Raw genomic sequence first — 23386 nt, 5'->3', positions numbered from 1 at the left:
GTAATGAACCTAGGTATTTTATCTGGCCTCGGTGTACTTGAATAGTAAATATAATACATCTTAAAATTATTTGTAGATGTGTGCTAGCAGGTCCACATGTTCTGCTTGGTGCTTAGTACACTGTACCACACCACAGTAAGTTATTAATTGTCAAAATAAAACCTCATACATTATTAGTTTGGGACAAATGTCAGGTAAACTTATCAATTAATTTTCTTCCTTTATTTGCAGACTGAAGGTACCATGGTTATCTTGATTTGTAATCAGTAAATTCTCAGGAAGACATGTTGTAGTTTACCTATAGTGCCTTGAAGCTGCAGTAACATTACTTGGGTTTAATTTGGTCTTGGCTCTTAATTCATGGGTTTATGTTTATGTATTCCCAAAGTGCAAGTATATCCTTGAGCCAAAGCATTTTACTATTCTCGATGTGTTTTATAGCTTACGTTCATTTCAGACTGAGAGAAAGAGCTAGAACAAATCTCTAAATGGAGGGCTGGGAATAGCTGATGCTCAAGCAGGTCTTGAAGTAAATCTTTAAAACCACAAAGATGTGAATCGTTTTGTATTTAGCAGGTGGTTATATAGGTTATTTGATAATTTCTTTCAGGAGGTAAATATATATAAACAAGGAAATAAGAAAAATGTTTCAGATATTATTCTGATTGAAAATGAAATTACTGACTGATAATTACAGGTAGGTTGGTTGAAAAGGTATTTTTGACCTAAGTCAAAAGGTAACCCAATGTTCTGCTACTTACTTAAAATAAGATGATCAAGTATTTTAATTTTTCTAACTGTGAGGAAGAAAATATTCTCAAGCATTTTAATGGTGAATAGGGTTCAGTTTTCAGGATCATAGAGCATATTCTTTTTTTCCTTGAATAGTTTTCCACTTTAGGCTTCTCTCCTAAAACCCCTTTTTGTTTGCCTTGACGTATTAATCCTTTAGTTACATATTTTCTGCACTATGTTGAAAACCAGGTGCCATTTGCCCACATTTACAAGTAAATGATTGCTCATTGCCATTCCAGATAAACTCCCTAAGTGTGTGCAATTAAGTTAATGTATTCATTCTCTTCCAGGAGTAATAAGAAGCTCTTTGAACTTTTTACAATTCATCTGATGCTTCAAGAAATGCAAAGGACAACACATCCAGAGCATGCCTTTCTCTGTATTAACTTAAATTCAACTCTGTTCAATTTGGGTTTAACAAAATGCAACTCCTTGGCCTCCAGTGCAAGCCATTAGAATAACTTAATATTATTTTATATAAATTATATATGTGTTGCTTATTTGTAAGATTGTAAAAATCACCAAAGTAACTAAAAGTCTACCAAGTAAAGTTATCAGTAGCATCATTTATCATGAAAAATATAATTTTTTTTCACTTTTAAGTTGAATCTATAGAAGCTATGGAATTTTTGGACTGTTTCAGTTCAGTTGAGGTAGTACTTACTAATGTACAAAATGGAATTTCCAGAATTAGTGATACTGGGGTTACTTTTTGTAAGAGTGTTTTAGGAAAATTTTTTAAATTATGTGATTATTTGGAATAAAATTGGTGTTTATGTGGGAAAGAGGATTAGATCATGTTGTCATTCTTTCTCAAAATATCAACAATTTCCCCTTTCAGAAGCAAAAGTATATAAGTTAAAAAAAATCTTTTTAATGTTTATTTGTGTGAGAGAGAGAGAGAGAGAGAGAGAGAGAGCATGAATGGAGGCAAGGGGTAGAGAGGGAGAGGGAGACAGACACAGAATAAGAAGCAGACTCCAGTCTCCGAGCCTCAGCACAGAGCCCAACGTGGGGCTGGAACCCACAAACCGTAAGATCATGACCTTGAGCCGAAGTCGGAAGCTTAACCACCTGAGCCACCCAGGTGCCCCAAAAGTATATAAGTTTTAACTGCCATCCTCATACCATAACTTTTGTGTATATCCTAGATTCACAAAAACTGATTTTTATTGTGCTGTTCACAGAGTAAAGAATTTTTTCTATTATTTTTTCCAAAATAATTTAATCATCACCAAACTATATATGTACCATAGATGGGTTTTTTAAAAAAAAAAAAAACAAAACATAAAAATATCTTAGTCTCCCAACACCAAGGGATATCTCTTACTATATAACCCAAGATGGGTGAAGTAGCCACAGGTCTGGGTGAGGTGGATGGAGATGGTGGGAGTTGGGACAGAATACTGAGAAACACAGAAAAGGAGCATTGTCCTAAATTATGCTGTATCAGTATATATTCTCATTTCCAGAAATGGAGAAATTTTCAGGAAACGCTTGGGCCTCTTCAGATGAGTATAAAAAATGTGCTGTTTGTGAAGCAGAAACAGAAAGCCATAAAGAGAGAACAGGTTGAGTATGGTGACACTTTTAGGAACTAAAGAATGCAGAAGGAGAAATGCACAGCAGACACAAAAATATACCATCACTGATATGGCAAAAGATAGAATCAGTGTCACGAGAAAAGAGTAGCTCTCACAAGTACCTTGAGATGGTACCAATGAGAGAGTGGACAGCCGATGGAAGAGCAAAGGTTGGCACTTGAGCCTGGCGTATTTGATGTTTCTGAAGAAAAGAACAGAACAGATAGAGCAAAAGTACTGCTCAGAGATATAGTTGAACAAAGATTTTGGGGCACCAAAGAAAGATCTGCATGTATGAATTGAAAGAGCACATTGTGTTCCAGAAAAATCAATGAGAAAAGCATTCTATAATTAGATGCATCCTATAATTTAAAAATGAACTGTAATTTAATTCTAAGTATTATGAGGATAAAGGCAAGAACAAACAAAAGCCAGTTACCTGCAAGAGAAGAAAAACCAAGTTAGCCTCATGCAATGACAGAAGTTGATAGGAAACTACCCTCTCATGTTTTGGAGAGGGAAAGTTTTACTTAAAGAATTTATACCTAGTGAAGATGCTTTCACAGATGAAGACAATGGAAGAAAGACATTTTCAGATATGTAAGTGTTTAGAAAGGATACCATGTCTTGAGACAAGAAGCTGCTTACTTAGATCATTCCAACCAACTTAGACATGAAGGGAAATTGGATTTATTAAATCCACCTCATACCACAAGACTAGTGAAACTGAAATCACATAAGCATAAATAAATGTAATTAATTATTGTAAATTTGTAAAATGGAGTGAAGTGTTAAATTTTTCAAAAGGATAAAAAATGGGAAAAGCAATAATTTAGTGATATTTGGATAAACTATATTAACTGATGTTAAAAATTGAGAATTAATGGAGCCCAGAGATTGAAGCACAGATGGAAGAGCTAGTGAGTAAAGTCTTCCATATTTTCATGAGAAATAGAGTCAAAATGTTCCATATCAAAATTAACTTTGACAGAGAAAAGAAGGATAAAGGCATGTTTGTCAAAAATGTTAAGGTAACTACTCTTAAAGGCAGGATCAATATTCTCAAAACACTGAAGAAGAAAAAGAAAATACATAGTCATACCAAAAAAATAGAAGCCAGGAACTTGTAAAGAATAAAAATATTTATTAGGATAAATAAAAGTGTTTTTTTAATATTATAAATTCTTTATTACCCTGTTCTGATAAATTTGAAAATCTGGATGAAATAAACTATTTTCTAGAAAACAATTTATAAAAATCATATCAAGAAATATGCAATATGGGACATCTGGGTATCTCAGTTCGTTAAGTGTCAACTTCGGCTCAGGTCGTGATCTCACGGTTTGTGAGTTGAGCCCCACATCGGGCTCTGTGCTGACAGCTTGGAGCCTGGAGCCTGCTTCAGATTCTGTGTCTCCTTCTCTCTCTGACCCTCCCCCACTCACACTCTTTTCTCTCTCTCTCTCAAAAATAAACACTAAAAAAATTAAGAAATATGCAATAGAAAATCATTGAAGTCTTTGATAAAATTATGGAAGAGTTCTTTTTAAGTTTATTTATTTTGAGACAGAGTGTGTGCATGCATGTGGGGAGCAGGGGAGATGCAGAGAGAGAGGGAGAGAGAGAACCCCAAGCAGGTTCTGTGCTGTCAGTGCAGAATTCTACACAGAGCTTGATCTCACAACCATGAGATCATGATCTGAGCCAAAATCAAGAGTCGGACACTTAACCGACTCAGCCACCCAGGCATCCCAGAATTCTTTTTAAAAATGACATCAAGTCCAGGTGTTTTACAGGAGAATTGTTTTAACATTTTAAGGTGAAAATATTTAAAGCTGTTCAAACTGTCCCAGAATGTAGAAAAAGCATCCTAATTCATTTTATACAGTTAGCATGAACCCAGTAGCAAAAATTGTCAAAGGAAGTAGGAAAGAATTTAACAGATTAAAAAGTCTAAAGAATTATGAACAAGTCAATACCAACCATGTATCACCAGAACAATCCATGACCAAGTAGGCTAGCATGCATTCTAGAAATACAAAGTTGGAAATTGTGGGTTATATACACAATGGAATACTACGTGGCAATGAGAAAGAATGAAATATGACCTTTTGTAGCAACGTGGATGGAAATTGAGAGTGTTATGCTAAGTGAAATAAGTCATACAGAGAAGGACAGACTCCATATGTTTTCACTCATATGTAGATCCTGAGGAACTTAACTTAATGGTGTTCTACCATGGGGGAGGGGAAGGAAAAAAAATGGTTAGAGAGGGAGGGAACCAAAACATAAGAGACTTCTAAAAACTGAGAACAAACTGAGGGTTTATGGGGGGGGGGGTGGAGGGAGGGGTGGGTGGGTGATGGGTATTGAGGAGGGCACCTATTGGGATGAGCGCTGGGTGTTGTATGGAAACCAATTTGACAATAAATTTCATATTAAAAAAAATAAAATATCATTGACTATAAAAAAAATACAAAGTTGGCTTTCTGGTAAGAATAATATATTTTAGTGTATTTTTATAATAAAGGGGGAAAGTCACACAGTCTTAATAAATGCCTAAAAGGTTATAATTCAACTCCTATCCCTGATATATGCTTAAAGGAATATGAAATCAACAACAAATTTATGAAGCACTACATACATGCTTAAGGTTAGGAATAAAATTAAGGAGTCCAGTGAGGAAGTGTAACTTTGGGAAAGGAAAAAAACAATCATTTGCAGATAAATGTGATTATCTGGAAAATGGTAAGATTCTTACAAAACTTCATCAAGATACCCAATTGTAAAATAAGCATATTAAAAGCAAAAGCTTTTATATATTCCAGCAATAAATAATTAGAAATTGTTTTTACTTATGCATTTAATAATTTAATAAACTCTTATAAAATATGAAACAAAATGATAGAAATGTTCAGAACCTAAATGAGGGACTGCCAAATGTTTGCTGAGGAATATCAAAGAAGACTTAATGATATACCATGTTTCTGGATGAAGAGACTTGATTTTGTTGAGATGTCAGATCTCCCCAAATTACTTCCTATATTTCAACCAAAATTAATTTCAGTCAGAATTCTAAAAGAATTCTTTTTAGAAATTGAAAAAAAAATTCTAAAGCGTATCTGGACTTCAAATAACCAGGCAATATTAGAGAAAGAAGTTTTTGAAAATAATCATAGCTAATATTTGTTAACTGTTTTAAGTACTGGACACTGATCTACATTTTTACATGTATGATTTAATCCTTATAAGCACTTTGAGATGGGTCTTACAATCATTGCCAGTTTACAGATTGGAAAAGAAACAGCCTCGGGGAGACCTGAGAGGCTGGCTAAACTAAGCCACTATTACTTATATGACTGGAAGTAATCTACACAAAGGGAGATAATGGGGACAAAGTCAATACGAGATTTTTACCCATATTATACTTGTGGCTCAAGGCCGTGCATTTTCCTTCTCTCCCAACATCCAAATTCTGTGGGAAGAAGAGAAGAAATACTTCTAAAGTACATAAAGTTAAATAGAAAATTTTTGTTTCCAGCAGTGTGGTATGCTACACTTATCCTCCAAGTGCAGTACTGCTAAGAATGTTGAGGATACACACACACACACACACACACACACACACACACACACACACCCCTGAGCAAATGGCAAAGTAAAAAAATTCCTTGGAGGCCCGAAATGATGATAAATATAAAATCAAAAGGGTAATTAAGGACTGGAGCCCAGTGTTTCCCCTCAGGTACCTGCCAATCACTAGTAGCCAGGGTAGGCATATGGGGCAGAAGGCAAAGACTTGAAACGATCAAGATGGTAGATTGAACCAGTGATCCCTGCATAAAGTTAGGACTCCTGAAGGGCAGTGTGTGTGATAGAATTAGGGAAAGCCCTACTCTGCAGAGGGAGAAAGTGGGAATGCCTGTCTCAGCTTTGACTCTGGGAAGGAAATCTCTCCTGGAATTCCTAACTACCTGTCCACATTTACATGGACATGGGACTTGAATTTGTTGGCAGTCAAAATAGTTAAGCAGAGAATCTGGTTGAAATGAGTCCCAGACTGGTTACCCTTAGGTGCCTGATCGAAGAAGCATCCCAGACCTTAGAAGTTTACTCAGATAAGGTGCAGAGCAACATGAGTTCACAGTGAACACACACACACAAAGCTATAAGTGAGAGCAGAAATTGACTCACAATTGAGAAACCGAATTACAACATAAAGTACGTTCAATAGGTTTAAAGAAACAAGGTCATTAGAAATATAATGAAGAAACAAAAGATAGAAAAAACGGCTAGTAAGTTTTGAAAAGTAACTTCATAGAAGTGAAAATGTTGAATTAGAAATTCAATGGATATGGTTTAGAAGAAAATTGGTTATAGAAATTATGCAGAATGCCTATAAAGAAACAAAAATCTAAAAGATGTAATAAATGAAGGAAAAAGCATAAGGAGATCTAATATACATGTTAAATGGGTTCCAGAAGGAGGGAATAGGGCAGATATAATGTGTGAAAAAATGATAAGGATTGAGAATAAATTATTGAGAACTGATGAAAAATATGAATCCCTTGTTCAAGAACCCGAATGAATTAACAGAAAGATAAAACAAAGATATAAAAACATCATATGGAAAATGAAAGAACAACAAAGACAGAGTAGAAACTTAAAAGCAGCCAGAGATAAGACAGATTAATTTCAAAGATCAAAAATGACTTTCAACAACAACTGGTCCATTAAATGGTGGAATATTTTCAATGTACTAAAGAACAATGACTGTCAAAGTAGAATTTTCCTACTCCTCAAAATATCTTTCAAGAACAGTGGCAAGATAAAGACATTTCAGAGAAACTAAATATTTACTACCAATAAACTACATTTAGGGGAATTTCTAAAGGATGTACTTTAGGAAGAAGCAAAACGCTCTCCGGAAGTTGAAGAGGTGAGATAACACCAAAGAAAATGGTAAATGTGACTATAGCAACTTATAAAATAGCCATATTTAATTTGGTTAGAAAAGAACTAAAACCCAGGACATGAACAGCAACTCAGGAATGGAGTAACTAGAATTAGAGTTAAAATGTTCTTTTGTTTTTAAAAAAAATTTTTTTAATTTTTACTTATTTTTGAGAGAGAGAGTGCAAGCAGTGGAGGGGCCAAGAGAGAGGAAGGGAGAATCTGAAGCAGGCTCCAGGCTCCCAGCTGTCAGCACAGGGCCTGATGCCAGGCTCGAACTCACGAACAGTGAGGTCATGTCCAGAGCTGAAGTAGGACGCTTAACTGACTGAGCCATCCAGGTGCCCCAGAGTTGAAGTGTTTTAAGTTAATATGTTGCTTACCAAAGTAACTCAAACTTTTAAATTAAACATGATGTTAAAATTTCTAGATAAACCACCAAAAGATTAAAAACAATAATTTCTATACTAATAAAAGAGGTAGAGGACTCTACTAATGAAGGCATGAAAAAAATAAGGGAAAAAAGGAAATCTATATAAAATAAGATAGTAGAAGTTAATCCAATTACATCAGTAATCACAATCAATATAAATGGATTAAACTCACCAGTTGAGGCAATGATTATTGGAGTGGATTTTAAAAATTCAGCTATAAATTGTTTTCAAGAGCCATTCTAAAAACATAAGGACACAGAAAGAGTGAAAATAAAACAGTGGGAGAAAAAAGATACACGGACAAGACATATCAAAAAAAAAAAAAAAAAAAGAAAAAGAAAAAAGAAAAGAAAGGAAAAGAAAGAAAAAGGGGAAAAAAAAGTACAACTCTAAAATACAAGTAGTGTGAATAATTTTTGAAAATCAGAAATAGGTCATTATTATAAGGGGAGATTTTCATACATCTCTTTCAGTAATCAATAAATCATGTCATAAAAAGTACTAAGCATATAAAAGACTTGAACAAGACAATAAACTTAATATAAGAGTATATGGAATGTTGACTGAACAAAATACACATTCTTTAAATGTGCACAGAACATTTCCTACAATTAACCATGTATTAGGCCATAAATCAAGTCTTAAGTTTCAAAGAACCAATTTCAAAATGAGCACATTTTCTGACCATGTGCAATTGTTAGAGGTCAGTAACAAAAAGATAATGTAAATACTCATACATTGAGAGCATTGACATTGTTTTAAATAACTGAAAGATCAAAAAATCATACCGGAAATTAGAAAATACTTTAAAGGATGATATGCTACTTGCCAGACCTTGTATTATGCAACTAACTGAAGTAATTTTTCCACAGAAATGTGGGGTTGAATTATCAGAAAGGAAGAAGCTGAAAATATGTGAACCAAACATATAGAGAAGATGGAATAAGAACAACAAAGTATAAATAAAGTGGAAGGAAGGAATATTAAAAAGATAAGCAATGTAACAAAGGATCAATACTGAAAGCTGGTGCTTTGAAAGACTAAAGCAAATCTCTGACAAGATTGTCCACAAGAAAAAAGACAACACAAAGTATCATATTAATAGGAGTGAAAAGTAGTAGGAAGTCCCTGGCCAGCCTGAATTTTGTTCCTTTAAGGAGTGGAACAAAGTAGTACCCAACATTTATTTAAACTTGGGAATTCACTCATAGTGTTTTCAGGGGCCCTTTATTTTGTTTAGTTTTCACTTTAGCACTCATTTAGTGCTCCAGTGTATCATTTCCAATCTTACTGTTGACAGTGAAGTTAGTTTCTCCAAAAATCTTCTCCATTGAACCTATCTTTCTTTTTGTCTAATACTTTTACTTACTCATTGTAATGGCTTCTTTTTGGCTCCAACTGAGCCACCCAGGCATCTTCCTGATTTTAAAAGAAATGCTTCCACTATTTTGTGTTAAGTGTAGTGTGTGTATGTCTGTGTGTGTGTATACATTTATACAAAGTATTTGTGTATATACATGTGTATATGTGCATATACGTATATATGTATACACAGACACACATATATAGCTGTGGGATGGGGAGGAAGGGAATTTCTAGGTGTGGTCTGTGGAAGGAAAGAGTCACTAGGTTGTTCTGTAAAGAGAAATAAATGCACATGGCACAGTGGATATGCTGTGCAGCCCTGCCCTGCAAAGTGTTTTGTGTAATGCATCCACAGTGGAAATGTCTGAGTCCTTGGATGGTCAGGGTCGAGGTGAGAGGTGCTTGGCTGAAGCTGGTGAGAACTGACCAGCATCAGGTAGGGGGAATGGAGAAGGGAGGGACTCCCAGGGTCAGACTCCTTTGAAAATCACAGTGATAAGCCCACCCACAGGAAGGGGATGCAGGCAGAACAGCCCCACCAGCCATGTGGCAAGAAGTGCTGGCACTGATTGGGATTCCTAATCTCTCCATCTTACAGTCTTCAACCACATTCACATACTTGATCTCATCTGTTCTCACAACCACCTCATGAAGAAGAATCATAGGAATCCCCATCCTCCTGATGCAAAAAAATGAGTCTCAGAAAAGTAAGGTGTAAGGGGAAGAGCTGAATAGCAGACCCAGCCCCTCTACTTTCTGTGATTCTCTGGGCTTTCAGACTCAAAGCTCAGTGTGGCAAGTAGCAGGCTTGAGACCAAGGGCACAGGGAAATGTCCAGTCCAGTTATCCATTGTGCTACAGGTACACTGTTAACTTCTTCCCCAAATATTTTTCACCATCATGCAGACATAGGTAAGGCTGCTGTTACACCAACAGTAGGATTTTTTTTGTGCTTGGTGGCCCTTGAGACTGTGTTGATGAAGGGCCTTTATGAGAGATTGTATAAAGGCTGTCCAGGCTCCATCAGTGACAGAGAGTGATATGTGAAAGATCCCTGTGCTGGAAAGCTCTGACAGTGATGGTCTGGTTTCCCTTTGCCTCTTCTTCATGAGCCTGAACTGTAGTTCAACTTAATCCTGACCCAAGTGCACGGAATAACCGCAGTCACTGGAACGGAGAAGAACAGAGTTCCACACAGGACCATGTTCTTGCCTCTTCAGGTATCTTGCAGAGAAGAATACTTTAGATCTACACAGCTGGGGTGTATGGTGGGAAGAAGTGTGTATTAGTCAGCTATTTAAAAAGGTGATTCAGGAAGGCCTGAGCAAAGCTTTTCACCATCTTCTTGTTTTATGTTCTGTAGGAATACTTGTTGGAGCACCGGAGCCACAAGAGATAGGCACAAACAAGCCTGCCTCCTTCAACCCCACTGTGCCTGGACCAGCTCATACCTCTACTTCTCAGCCTGCCACGAAAATAGCCACTTGTTTCTTTGAGCCGTGGAGCTAACTGATTTCTCACCATCTAGGCTACAGGTGAGGGGCTCCTCCAGATCATTGGACACTTGAGTTGCTTTTTGTCCAGGTGTGAAGCTGACACCTTGAGTGGCACATGGAAAGGCACAGCCTAGTCTTGTTTCTAGAAGCAGCAGGTTGGCTGGAAAGTGCTTGAGGTGTAAAGGAGATGACAAGTTTCCTTTTGGGTCCAGGTGGTGTGATCCCAAGCAATCGCATTTCTGAGTCACAGTTTATTTATCTAGAAGATAGAGGATTGTGTATGCAGTTAGGGAGAGGTTTGTGATTGGAGGCCTTCTGAGGGATGGCAGTGTTCAATCTCATGACATGGGAGGAAGTTATGCAGACATTCACCTTATGATAATGTATTATTACACTTCACATGGTGTGTTTACATGGTGGGCACTTTTGTGTATGTGTGTTATATTCACATGAAAGATTTTATTTAAATAAAGAAAATGAGAGTAATGATGGTATTTCACAGGATTATTGTGAAAATTAAAAGCAAGGATAGCCCTGGGTGGATAGTAAGCAGTGCTGTGCGGGTGGCACAGTGCATGAGAGTGAGCCCGTCACTGTCACCACTGTAGCCAGTGCACATAGATATCACAGGACCACAGAATAGCAGCGGAATGTGTGCAGAATGTGGAGTTGGCATCCTTCTGATGGTTGTACACTGGTCTCAAATCCCTTCCTGTGCCAGTGAAGGATTTAAGGGTTGGGAATTCAGAAGCAGAAGCTCCTGAAAAGGTGTTATCGGCCAAAGCTGTATGCCTTATTTCTCTCTCTCTCTCTTTCTCTCATCTTTACCCATTCAAACCTTCCCCTCATTGTGGACCCATCTGCTGTATCATCACAGAAGAAACCCCAACCCCTTCCTTCCTCCAACCTCCTCTGTCCACTCCCATCCCCCACCTCATGCCATCCTCCTTACCTCTCTATGCCACATGTTCATCACATCCCTCTCTTCTCGGACCTCCTCTCCCTCTCTCATGATCTCTTTCTAATCCATTTATTCTCTAAGTTCTTGGACACCTAAACTGGCCTGGCCAGGCAGCAAGCTATGCAGTTAGGTGAGCATCTGAAGGAATGTCAGTCCCATGCAGTTGACGACTCATGCACAGACCTTGAGAGCTGAGAGATGTGAGGTTGGGGCTCAAGTGTGGTATGGTTGGGAATTGGCTAAGGAAGAGACTTCTCTTGGTGTAACAGTGCCATCAAGCTAGAACTCGTTACGGAATTCAGTAGTGCTCAGTTCCATTCCTTATTTTTACCTGTATTTTATTTCAGTGTGGTTTCAATCCATCCATTCCACTTGACAAGCCTGAAGGCTTTAGATGTATATAGAGGAAGTTATGATAGAGCTTTCAAATCCATTGAATTTGCCCAAGTAATAGTTTGTAGCACAAAGTCTACAGTTACTTTTTTCAAAGCTCTAAAAGCATTTCATAGCAAACGTGTAGCACCCAGCTGGGATGAGACCAAACCGGAAGAACTGCCAATGACTGCATTATAGGTTCTGTGAGGTGAAGATGAGATCAACAATCAGAACATCCAGTTTGCTGGGCACTTACTTGGCACTGGGCCAACTGCTTTTCAGGTATCATCTTCTCCCCAGTCTTCAGCACAATGTCAGAGTTCAATACTTGTACCATTCCTAACACATAGATAAAGAGATGAGGTTAAATCTAACCTCTCCCCAAGGTAACACAGCCAGTAGTGGAAGGGCTAGGATGGGCACTGTGTGTGTCACTTTCCAGAGACTGGCATATGTGCAGTGCTCTCTCCAGAGTCTTTGGCTTTGTGAAAAGAGACTAGATCCAGGACATCCAGTTTTAGCCTCTCTGGCTGTGCTGGATTCATTGGACCCTGCAGATGGAAGGCTGACCTATGTGGGCTTCCTGCTGAGTTTGGCAAGCAGAGAGCATAATCAGGAGGTGGGAGGGTGTTTATTGCTCAGCTCCTTCCTACAAGGTCCCTGAGGCCAGGAGAACCCTTTTGCTCCAGGTCACAGCCTTGTCAGGCTGCCCCTCTACATGGTGCCCTCTGGCTCCAGGGTCTGGTAACTGCTGTCTCTCTTGCCCCTTCTGGTTTCTTTAGACCTTAGACAGAACAATTCCTCTCTTTGTAAATAATTCCTTCATATCACCCACCTTGAATGTGCCATCCATTTCCAACTGGGAGCCTGACTGATTCACCAGCTTCACTCTTAAATAGTGTGAACTTGCAAGCCATTTAAATTCCCTGGGCCCAAATTTTGTTGTTTTTTAAGGTTTATTTATTAATTTTGAGAAAGACAAAGACAGTGCAAGTGGAGGGATGCAGAGAGAGGGAGACAGAGAATCCCAAGCAGGCTCTGCACTGACAGTGCAGTCTGGCATGTGACTTAAAAGCACGAGACCACGAGATGATGACCTGAGCCAAAACCAAGAGTCAGACACTTAACCAACTGAGTCACCCAGATGCCCCTATTTAAAATTATCTTGGGGGAGGAGCCAAGATGGCGGAATAGCATGGAAGCTTTCTGTGTGTCTCACGTCCATAAAATACAACCAGACCAACACTGAACCATCCTACACACCTAGAAAACTGATTGGAGGATTAACACAACAATCTGCACAACCTGAACCACAGAATTCAGCAGGTACACAGCGTGGAGAGCTGAACTTGGGGAGCAAGAAGGTCCGAAAGGTAGGGAACCGCTTTTGCGCGGAGAGAGGACAGAGACTGGGGAGGGGAGGAGAATACGGGAAAATCACCCCTCCCCAAAAGCAGCTGGAGAGAAAGTGGAAAATTGGAAACAGCCACAGGGACTAAACTAAAAAGGGAGAAAGGAGAAAGGAGAGGGTTTAAATTCCATTAATACTGTAAACATGGGGAGCGCAAAGGCTGCAACTCTGCAGCTCGACAACTGGCAGTGCTCTGGTGGGAAGGGCGAGTCCCCAGGAACAGAGTGGGGTCCGGGAGGTTCTCTGGCCACATGGGGAAAAGTGGTTCCACTGCTGGAAGGACATTTGGTAGAGACTGTTGAAGCCACCTGGTTCCAGCAGACCCCAGAAGGCAACCACATTCGCTGGTGCTGGGGCAAGGTTGTTAAGGGTGAAGCCTGTTGCCAGGCGTGTATTGTGATTTTCCATAATCCCTAAGATGCTGCTGCTACACTGTCTCACGAACATTTTCTGGGACGGGCTGGCACCTGGCCGCAGTCTTGGGGCACCATCAACAACAGGGTCCAGCAGGTGTACCTGGGTGCAGCTGATATTCGGCCATTGCTCATTTGGCCATTGCTTGGTGAGACCCTCCTGCAGAGGGGTGGAACAGGTAAAAGCCGCAGTCCTTCAGAAGTAGGGTGCCGGGGAAAACAGCCACATCTGAGACAAGGCTTGGGAGAGAGGTGCTGCCTGGGGCCTGGTCATGGAGAGTGAAGAAGCGGGGAGTGGATGAGAGCTGAAGACAGAGGACGGGTGCACAATTGCTGATCTGGGAGAACAGACTGGGTAGCTGGGTGGCGCCATTTTCACTGCTCCCGTGCATGTGCATACACACCTACGAGCCCTGCAACAATCCACCCCAGTAGGCTAGCAGCACCACCTAGTGGAAAGCGCAGCTGTTACACTGAGCCCCACCCAACTGGGCCAACTTCGTCTCAAGAACACAAGTCTCACCGCCGGCTTAATTTATGGACTATAAAGAGCTACATAGGCTGACTTCTAGGGGAAAACGAAGCAATTTCAGTCCTACTTCAATCTGTTAGCAGGTTCATCTATTCAATTTTCTTTTTTTTTTCCTTTTTCTCTTTTACAATTCTTTTCTTTTTCTTGAATAAAGAGAAAAAATTCATTTTTATTTTCAATTTTTATTAAAAAATATTTCTTTAATTTTTATTACTATACTTTTCACTTTTGTATAAATTTTTTCAAATTCTACCTTACTTCCATTATTTTATTTTACTCTACTTCAGTGTACTCACCTTTTCAAATTCTCAATTTCCCTTTTTTTCTTTTTCTTTTTTCCTCTTTTTCATTTCTTTTCTTTTCCTTGAATGCAAAGAGAGAAAAACTTCATTTTTACTTTCAATTTCTATTAAAAATATTTTTATTTAATTTTTATTACTATATTTTTTGCTGTTATGTAAGTTTTTTCAAATTCTATTTTATTTCCATCATTTTTTAGTCTACTATAGTGTATTCACTTTTTCAAATTTTCAAACTATTTTTTTTATTTTATCTTTTTTCTTTTTCATTTCTTTTCTTTTTTTCTTAAATACGGAAAATGAAAAAAATTCATATTTATTTTGAATTCTTATTAAAAATATTGTTCTTTAATTTTTTTCTACTACATTCTTTACTTTTGTGTATATGTTTTCAAATTCTATTTTACCCAATCATCTCATTTTAGTCTACTTCAGTGTATTCATTTTTTCAAATTCTCAAACGATTTCCTTCCCCCTATGCCTTTTTTTTTCTTGAATCTGTCAAACCACTTTCAACACCCAGACCAAAACACACCTAGGGTCTAGCATCATCTATTTGATTTGTGTGTGTGTGTGTGTGTGTGTGTGTGTGTGTTTAATTTTTAATTTCAATATTTTTTATGTTAATTTTTTTATTTCAATTCTTCTACCTCATTAATTCCTTTTCTCCCTTCAAAATGACAAAACGAAGGAATTCACCCCAAAAGAAAGAGCACGAAAAAACGACAGCTAGGAATTTAACCAACACAGATACAAGCAAGATGTCTGAACCAGAATTTAGAATCACGATAATAAGAATACTAGCTGGAGTCAAAAATAGATTAGAATCCCTTTCTGCAGAGATAAAAGAAGTAAAAATAGCCATAATGAAATTAAAAATGCTATAACTGAGCTGCAATCACAGATGGATGCAGCGGCGTCAAGGATGGACGAAGCAGAACAGAGAATCAGTGATATAGAGGACAAACTTATAGAGAATAACGAAGCAGAAAAAAAGAGGAAGATTAAGGCAAAAGAGCACATCTAAGAATTAGAGAAATCAGTGACTCATTAAAAAGGAACAACATCAGAATCATAGGGGTCCCAGAAGAGGAAGAGAGAGAAATAGGGGTAAAAGGGTTATGTGAGCAAATCATAGTGGAAAAACCTTTCCTAACCTGGGGAAAGACACAGACATAAAAATCCAGGAAGCACAGAGGACCCCCATTAGATTAAACAAAAACCGACCATCCACAAAGCATATCATAGTCAAATTCACAAAATACTCAGGCAAGGAGAGAATCGTGAAAGCAGCAAGGGGAAAAAAGTCCCTAACATACAAGGGAAGACACATCAGGTTTGCAGCAGACCTATCCACAGAAACTTGGCAGGCCAGAAGGGAGTGGCGGGACATATTCAGTGTGCTGAATCAGAAAAATATGCAGCCAAGAATTCTTTATCCAGCAAGGCTATCATTCAAAATAGAAGGAGAGAAAAAAGTTTCCCAGACAAACAAAAATTAAAGGAGTTTGTGACCACTAAACCAACCCTGCAAGAAATTTTAAGGGGGACTTTCTGAGGGGAGAAAAGATGAAAAAAAAATATATATATATATATATTTATATTTATATTTATATTTATATTTATATTTATATTTATATAAATTTATATGTATATTTATATGTATATAAATATGTATATTTATATATACATAAATACCAAAAGCAACAAACGATTCAGAGAATATCACCAGAAGCTCCAACTCTACAAGCATCATAATGGCAATAAATTCCTATCTTTCAATACTCACTCTAAATGTCAATGGACTCAATGCTCCAATCAAAAGACATAGGGTAACAGAATGGATAAGAAAACAAGATCCATCTATATGCTGTTTACAAGAGACCCACTTTAGACCTGAAGACACCTTCAGATTGAAAATAAGGGGATGGAAAACCATCTATCATGCTAATGGTCAACAAAAGAAAGCTGGAGTAGCCATACTAATATCAGACAATCTAGACTTTAAAATAAAGACTGTATCAAGAGATGCAGAAGGGCATTATATCATAATCAAGGAGTCTATAGACCAAGAAGACTTAACAATTGTAAACATTTATGCACCAAATGTGTCAGCGCCCAAATATATAAATCAATTAATCACAAACATAAAGAAACTCATTGATAGTAATACCATAATAGTAGGAGACTTTAATACCCCACTCACAGCAATGGACAGATCATCTAATCAAAAAATCAACAAGGAAACAATGGCTTTGAATGACACACTGGACAAGATGGACTTAACAGATATATTCAGAACATTCCATCCTAAAGCAGCAGGATATACATTCTTCTCCAGTGCACATGGAACATTCTCCAGAATAGACCATATGCTGGGACACAAATCTGCCCTAAGTAAGTACAAAAAGATCGAGATCATACCGTGCATATTTTCAGACCACAACACTATGAAACTCGATATCAACCACAAGAAAAAAATTGGAAAGGTAACAAATACTTGGAGACTGAAGAACATTCTACTAAAGAATGAATGGGCGGGGCGCCTGGGTGGCTCAGTCAGTTGAGCATCTGACTTCGGCTCAGGTCATGATCTCAGTCCGTGGGTTCGGGCCCCGCGTCCGGCTCTGTGCTGACAGCTCGGAGCCTGAAGCCTGCTTCAGATTCTGTATCTCCTTCTCTCTCTGCCCCTCCCCTGCTCATGCTCTGTCTCTCTCTGTCTCAAAAATAAATAAATAAATAAAATTTAAAAAACATTAAAAAAAAGAATGAATGGGCTAACCAAGCATTTAAAGAGGAAATTAAAAAGTATATGGAAGTCAATGAAAATGATAACACCACAACCCAAAACCTCTGGGACGCAGCAAAGGCAGTCATAAGAGGAAAGTATATAGCAATCCAGACCTTCCTAAAGAAGGAAGAAAGAGCTCAGATACACAACCTAAGCTTACGCCTTAAGGAGCTGGAAAAAGAACACCAAATAAAACCCCAAACCAGAAAAAGACAGGAAATAATAAAGATTAGAGCAGAAATTAATGCTATTGAAACAACAACAAAAAAAGCAAAACAAAACAGTAGAACAGATCAATGAAACCAGAAGCTGGTTCTTTGAAAGAATTAACAAAATTGATAAACCACTATCCAGTTTGATCAAGAAGAAAAAGGAAAGGACCCAAATAAATGAAATCAGGAATGAAAGAGGAGAGATCACAACTAACACAGCAGAAATAAAAATAATAAGAGAATATTATGAGCAATTATATGCCAATAAAATGGGTAATCTGGAAGAAATGGACAAATTCCTAGAAACATATACACTACCAAAACTGAAACAGCAAGAAATAGAAAATTTGAACAGACCCCATAACCAGTAAGGAAATGGAATTAGTAATCAAAAATCTGCCAAAAAACAAGAGTCCAGGGCCAGATGGCTTTTCAGGGGAATTCTACTAAACATTTAAGGAAGAGTTAACACCTATTCTCTTGAAACTGTTCCAAAAAAATAGAAATGGAAGGAAAACTTCCAAACTCTTTCTCTGAAGCCAGCATTACCTTGATTCCAAAACCAGACAGAGACCCCACTAAAAAGGAGAACTATAGACCAATTTCCCTGATGAACATGGATGCAGAAATCCTCAACAAGATATTGGCCAACCAGATCCAACAATACATTAAAAAAATTATTCACCACATCCAAGTGGGATTTATGCCTGGGATGCAGGGCTGGTTCAACATCTGCAAAATAATTAACGTGATTCATCACACCAGTAAAAGAAAGGACAAGAACCATATGATCCTCTCAATAGATGCAGAGAAAGCATTTGACAAAATACAGCATCCGTTTTTGATAAAAACCCTCAAGAAAGTAGGGATAGAAAGATCATACCTCAAGATCATAAAAGCCATATATGAACGACCGAATGCTAATATCATCCTCAATGGGGAAAAACTGAGAGCTTTCCCCTCAGGTCAGGAACAAGAAAGGGATGTCCACTCTCGCCACTGTCATTCAACACAGCATTAGAAGTCTTAGGCTCTGCAATCAGACAACACAAAGAAATAAAAGGCATCCAAATCGGCCAGGAGGAGGTCACTTTCAATCTTCGCAGATGACATGATACTCCATATGGAAAACCCAAAAGATTCCACAAAAAAACTGCTAGAACTGATTCATGAATTCAGCAAAGTGTCAGGATATAAAATCAACACACAGAAATTGGTTGCATTCCTATACACCAACAATGAAGTGACAGAAAGAGAAATCAAGGAATCGATCCCATTTAGAGTTGCACAAAAAAACGTAAAATACCTAAGAATAAATCTAACCAAAGAGGTGAAAAATCTATACACTGAAAACTATAGAAAGCTTATGAATGAAATTGAAGACGACACCAAAAAGTGGAAAAATATTCCATGCTCCTGGATAGGAACTAGGGGCCCCTAGTTGGCCATACATTTGTGGGTCCATTTATGGTTCTCTGTTCTGTTCCATTGATCTGAGTGTCTGCTCTTGTGCCAGTACCATACTGTCTTGATGATTACAGCTGTACAATCACTATACAGTAGTATAGCTTGAAGTCTGGGATTGTGATACCTCCTGCTTTGGTTTTCTTTTTCAAGAGTGCTTTGGCTATTCGGGATCTTTTCTGGTTCCATACAAATTTTAGGATTAGTTGTTCTAGCTCTGTGAAGAATGCTGGTGTTACTTTGATAGGGATCTCATTGAATATGTAGATTGCTTTGGGTAGTATCGACATTTTAACAGTATTTGTTCTTCCAATCCATGAGCATGGAATGTTTTTCCATTCTTTTGTGTCTTCAATTTCTTTCGTAAACTTTCTATGGCTTTCAGAGTATATATTTTTCACCTCTTTGGTTAAATTTATTCCTAGATATTTAATGATTTTTGGTGTAATTGTAAATGGGATTGATTCCTTGATTTCTCTTTCTGCTGCTTCATTATTGGTATATAGAAATGCAACTGATTTCTGTGCATTGATTTTGTATCCTGCAACTTTGCTGAATTCTAGCAGTATTTTGGTGGAATGTTTTGGGTTTTCCACAGAGTATCATGTCATCTGTGAAGAGTGAAAAATTTGGCTTCCTCCTTGCAGATTTGGATGCATTTTATTTCTTTGTGTTGCCTGAGTTCTGAGGCTAGGACTTCCAACACTATGTTGAATAATAGTGGTGAGAGTGGACATCCCTGTCATGTTCCTTGACCTTAGGGGAGAACTCTCAGTTTTTCCCCATTGAGGATATTAGCAGTCTGTCTTTCATATATGGCTTTTATGATCTTGAGGTATGATCCTTCTATCCCTACTTTCTTGAAGGTTTTTATCAAGAAAGGATGCTGTATTTTGTCAAATGTTTTCTCTGCATCTATTGAGAGGACCATGTAGTTCTTATCCTTTCTTTTATCAATGTGATGTATCACATTGATTTTTGGATATTGAATCAGACCTACATCCCAGGAATAAATCACACTTGATCATGATGAATAATTCTTTTAATGTATGTTCAATCCAGTTGGCTCATATCTTGTTGAAAACTTTTTCATCCATGTTCATCAGGGAAATTGGTCTGTAATTCTTCTTTTTAGTGGGGTCTTTGTCTGGTTTTGGAATCAAGGTAATGCTGGCCTTGTAGAATAAGTTTGGAAACTTTCCTTCCATTTCTATTTTTTGGGAACATCTTCAAAAGAATAGGTTTTATCTATTCTTAAATGTTTGATAGAATTCCCCTTGAAAGCCATCTGGCACTAGACTCGTTTTATGGGAGATTTTTGATTACTGATTCAATTTCTTTACTGGATATGGGTTTTTTCAAATTTTCTATTTCTTCCTGTTTCAATTTTGGTAGTTTGGCCATCTCTTCCAGATTGTGCAAATTGTTGGTATATAATTGCTCATAATATTCTCTTATTATTGTTTGTATTTCTGTGGTGTTATTTGTGATCTCTCCAATTCATTTGTGATTTTATTTGGGTCCTTTCCTTTTCCTTTTTGATCAATCTGGCTAGGGGTTTATCAATTTTGTTAATTCTTTCAAAGAAGCAGCTCCTATTGATTTCTGCTCTAATCTTTATTATTGCCCTTCTTCTGCTGGTTTTGGGCTTTATTTGCTGTTCTTTTTCTAGCTCTTTAAGGTGTAAGGTTAGGTTGTGTATTTGAGACCTTTCTTTCTTCTTTAGGAAGGCCTGCTATATACTTCCCTCTTATGACCACCTTTGCTGCATCACAGAGGTTTTGGACTGTGGTGTTTTCATTTCCATTGGCTTCCATGTACTCTTTAATATCTTGGTTTACCCATTCATTCTATAGTAAGGTGTTCTTTAATCTCCAAGTATTTGTGGTATTGCCAAATTTTTTCTTGTGGTTGATTTTGAGTTACATAGTGTTGTGGTCTGAAAATATACAAGGTATGATGTCAATCTTTTTGTTCTTGTTGAGGGCTGACTTGTGTCACAGTGTGATCTGTTCTTGAGAATGTTCTATGTGCACTTGAGAAGAATGGTTATTCTACTGCTTTAGGATGAAATGTTCTGAATATATCCGTTAATTCCACCCAGTCCAGTTTGTCATTCAAAACCATTGTTTCCTTGTTGATTCTCTGCTTAGATGGTCTATCCATTGTTGTAAGTGGGATGTTGAAGTCCCCTACTATTATGGTATTATTATCAATGAGTTTCTTTATGTTTGTGATTAATTGATTTTTATATTTGGGTGTTTTCACATTTGGAGCATATATGTTTACAATAGTTAGGCCTTCTTGGTAGATAGATCCCTTAGTTATGATATAATGCCCTTCTTCATCCCTTGCTACAATCTTTATTTTAAAATCTAGTTTGTCTGATATAAGTATGGCTACTCCAGCTTTCTTATGATTACCATTAGCATGTTAGATGGTGCTCCATCCCCTTACTTTCAATATGCAGATGTTTTTAGGTCTAAAATAAGTCTCTTGTAAGCAGTGTATAAATGGGTCTTGTTTTCTCTTCTGTTAAAAAAAATTGTTTTATGTTTATTTATTTTTGAGAGAGAGAGAGATACAGGGAGAGAGAGAAACAGAGAATGAGCAGGGAAGGGACAGAGAGAGAGGGAGACACAATATGAAGCAGACTTCAGGCTCTGAGCTGTCAGCAGAGCCCGATGCGGGGCTCAAACTCACAAACCGTGAGATTATTACCTGAGCTGATGTCGGATGCTTAACCAACTGAGCCACCCAGGCACCCCTGGGTCTTGTTTTCTTATCCATTCTGATACCCTGTGTCTTTTGATTGGAACTTTTAGTCCATTGACATTTAGAGCGAGTACTGAAAGTTAGGAATTTAGTGGCATTGTGTTGCCTGTAGAGTTGGTGTTGTTCTCTGGTCCTTTCTAGTCTTTGTTGCTTTTGGCCTTTTTTTTTAAATGTTTATATTTTTTTTATTTTTGAGAGCCCACAAGCACGGGAGGGGCAGATAGAGAGACACAGAATGTGAAGCAGGTTCCAGGCTCTGTCCTGTCAGCGCAGAGCCTGATGTGGGGCTCAAACCCACAAACTGTGAGATCATGACCTGAGCTGAAGTTGGACGCTCAACTGACTGAGCCACCCAGGTGCCCCAGTTTTTTTGTTTTGTTTCATTTCTTTCCCACTCAACTAGTTTCCCTTAAAATTTCTTGCAGGACTGTTTTAGTGGTCAGGAACACCTTTATTTTTTGTTTCTCTGGGAAACTCTTTATTTATCCTTCTTTTTTGAATGACAGCCTTGCTGGATAAAGAATTCTTCGTGCATATTTTTCTGATTCAGCACATTGAATATATCCTGCCACTCCTTTCTGGCCTGCCAAGTTTCTGTGGATAAGTCTGCTGCGAACCTGATCTATCTTCCCTTATAGGTTAACGACTTTTTTTTCCCTTTCTGCTTTCATAATTCTTTCCTTCTCTGTGTATTTTGTGAATCTGACTATGATATGCCTTGGTGATGGTAGGTTTTTGCTGAATCTAATGGGAGTTCTCTGTGCTTCTTGGATTTTGATGTCTGTGCCCTTTCCCAGATTAGGAAAGTTTTCCGCTATAATTTGCTCACATAAACATTCTGTCCCCTTTTTTCTCTCTTCATCTTCTGGGACTCCTATGATTTGGATGTTATTACTTTTTAATAAGTCACTGAGTTTTCTAAGTCTTGTATTGTGCTCTTTTGCCTTCCCCCCTTTTTTCCTGCTTGTTTATTTTCCATAATTTTGTCTTCTCTATCACTGATTCGCTGCTCTGCTTCATCCATCCTTGCCACTGTAGCATCCATTCAAGCATGCATCTATGCTGACAGCTCAGAGCCTGGAGCCTGCTGTGGAATCTGTTTCCCTCTCTCTCTCTGCCCCTCCCCTGCTCGTACTCTGTCTCTCAAAAATAAATAAACGTTAAAATTTTTTTAAATAAAAACAAAGTTAAAAAAATAAAGATGTGAATGGAACTGGAAGGTCTTATGCTGAGTGAAATAAGTCATTCAGAGAAAGACAGATACCATATGTTTTCACTCATATGTGAATCTTGAGAAACTTAACAGAAGACCATGGGTGAGGGGAAGGGGAAAAAAGTTACAAACAGAGAGGAAGGGAGGCAAACCATAAGAGACTCTTAAATACAGAGAACAAACAGGTTTGATGGGGGGTGGGGGGAAAGGGGAAAGTACTAATGGGAATTGAGGAGGTCATTTTTGGGATGAACACTGGGTATTATATGAAGCCAATTTGACAATAAATTATATTTTAATCAAATTAAATACAA

At 37.8% G+C, this 23386-nt stretch overlaps 1 protein-coding gene and 1 long non-coding RNA gene across 7 annotated transcripts in view; both read left to right on the top strand.

Annotated features, from left to right (window-relative positions):
• Positions 1 to 1580, top strand: part of CCDC138 (coiled-coil domain containing 138) — a 138132-nt gene extending 136552 nt beyond the window's left edge. For all 6 annotated transcript variants that reach the window (XM_045443732.1, XM_045443733.1, XM_045443730.1 and 3 more), the window contains one exon: positions 1086 to 1580. In XM_045443732.1, coding sequence (XP_045299688.1) covers positions 1086 to 1251 — 166 coding nt within the window. In that variant the 3' untranslated portion in view covers positions 1252 to 1580. The remainder of the gene's footprint in view (positions 1 to 1085) is intronic.
• A 3270-nt stretch (positions 1581 to 4850) lies between these two features.
• On the top strand, positions 4851 to 11112 carry LOC123579604. The gene is made up of 2 exons (XR_006702842.1): positions 4851 to 8721; positions 10494 to 11112. It is a non-coding gene; the product is annotated as an uncharacterized LOC123579604 (long non-coding RNA).
• The last annotated feature ends 12274 nt before the right edge of the window (positions 11113 to 23386 follow it).

The sequence above is a fragment of the Leopardus geoffroyi genome, chromosome A3 (genome assembly GCF_018350155.1).
Source record: "Leopardus geoffroyi isolate Oge1 chromosome A3, O.geoffroyi_Oge1_pat1.0, whole genome shotgun sequence".
Lineage (NCBI taxonomy): Eukaryota > Metazoa > Chordata > Mammalia > Carnivora > Felidae > Leopardus > Leopardus geoffroyi.
The sequence above is the reverse complement of the archived record's forward strand: the minus strand, read 5'-3'. Positions and strand labels throughout refer to the sequence as shown.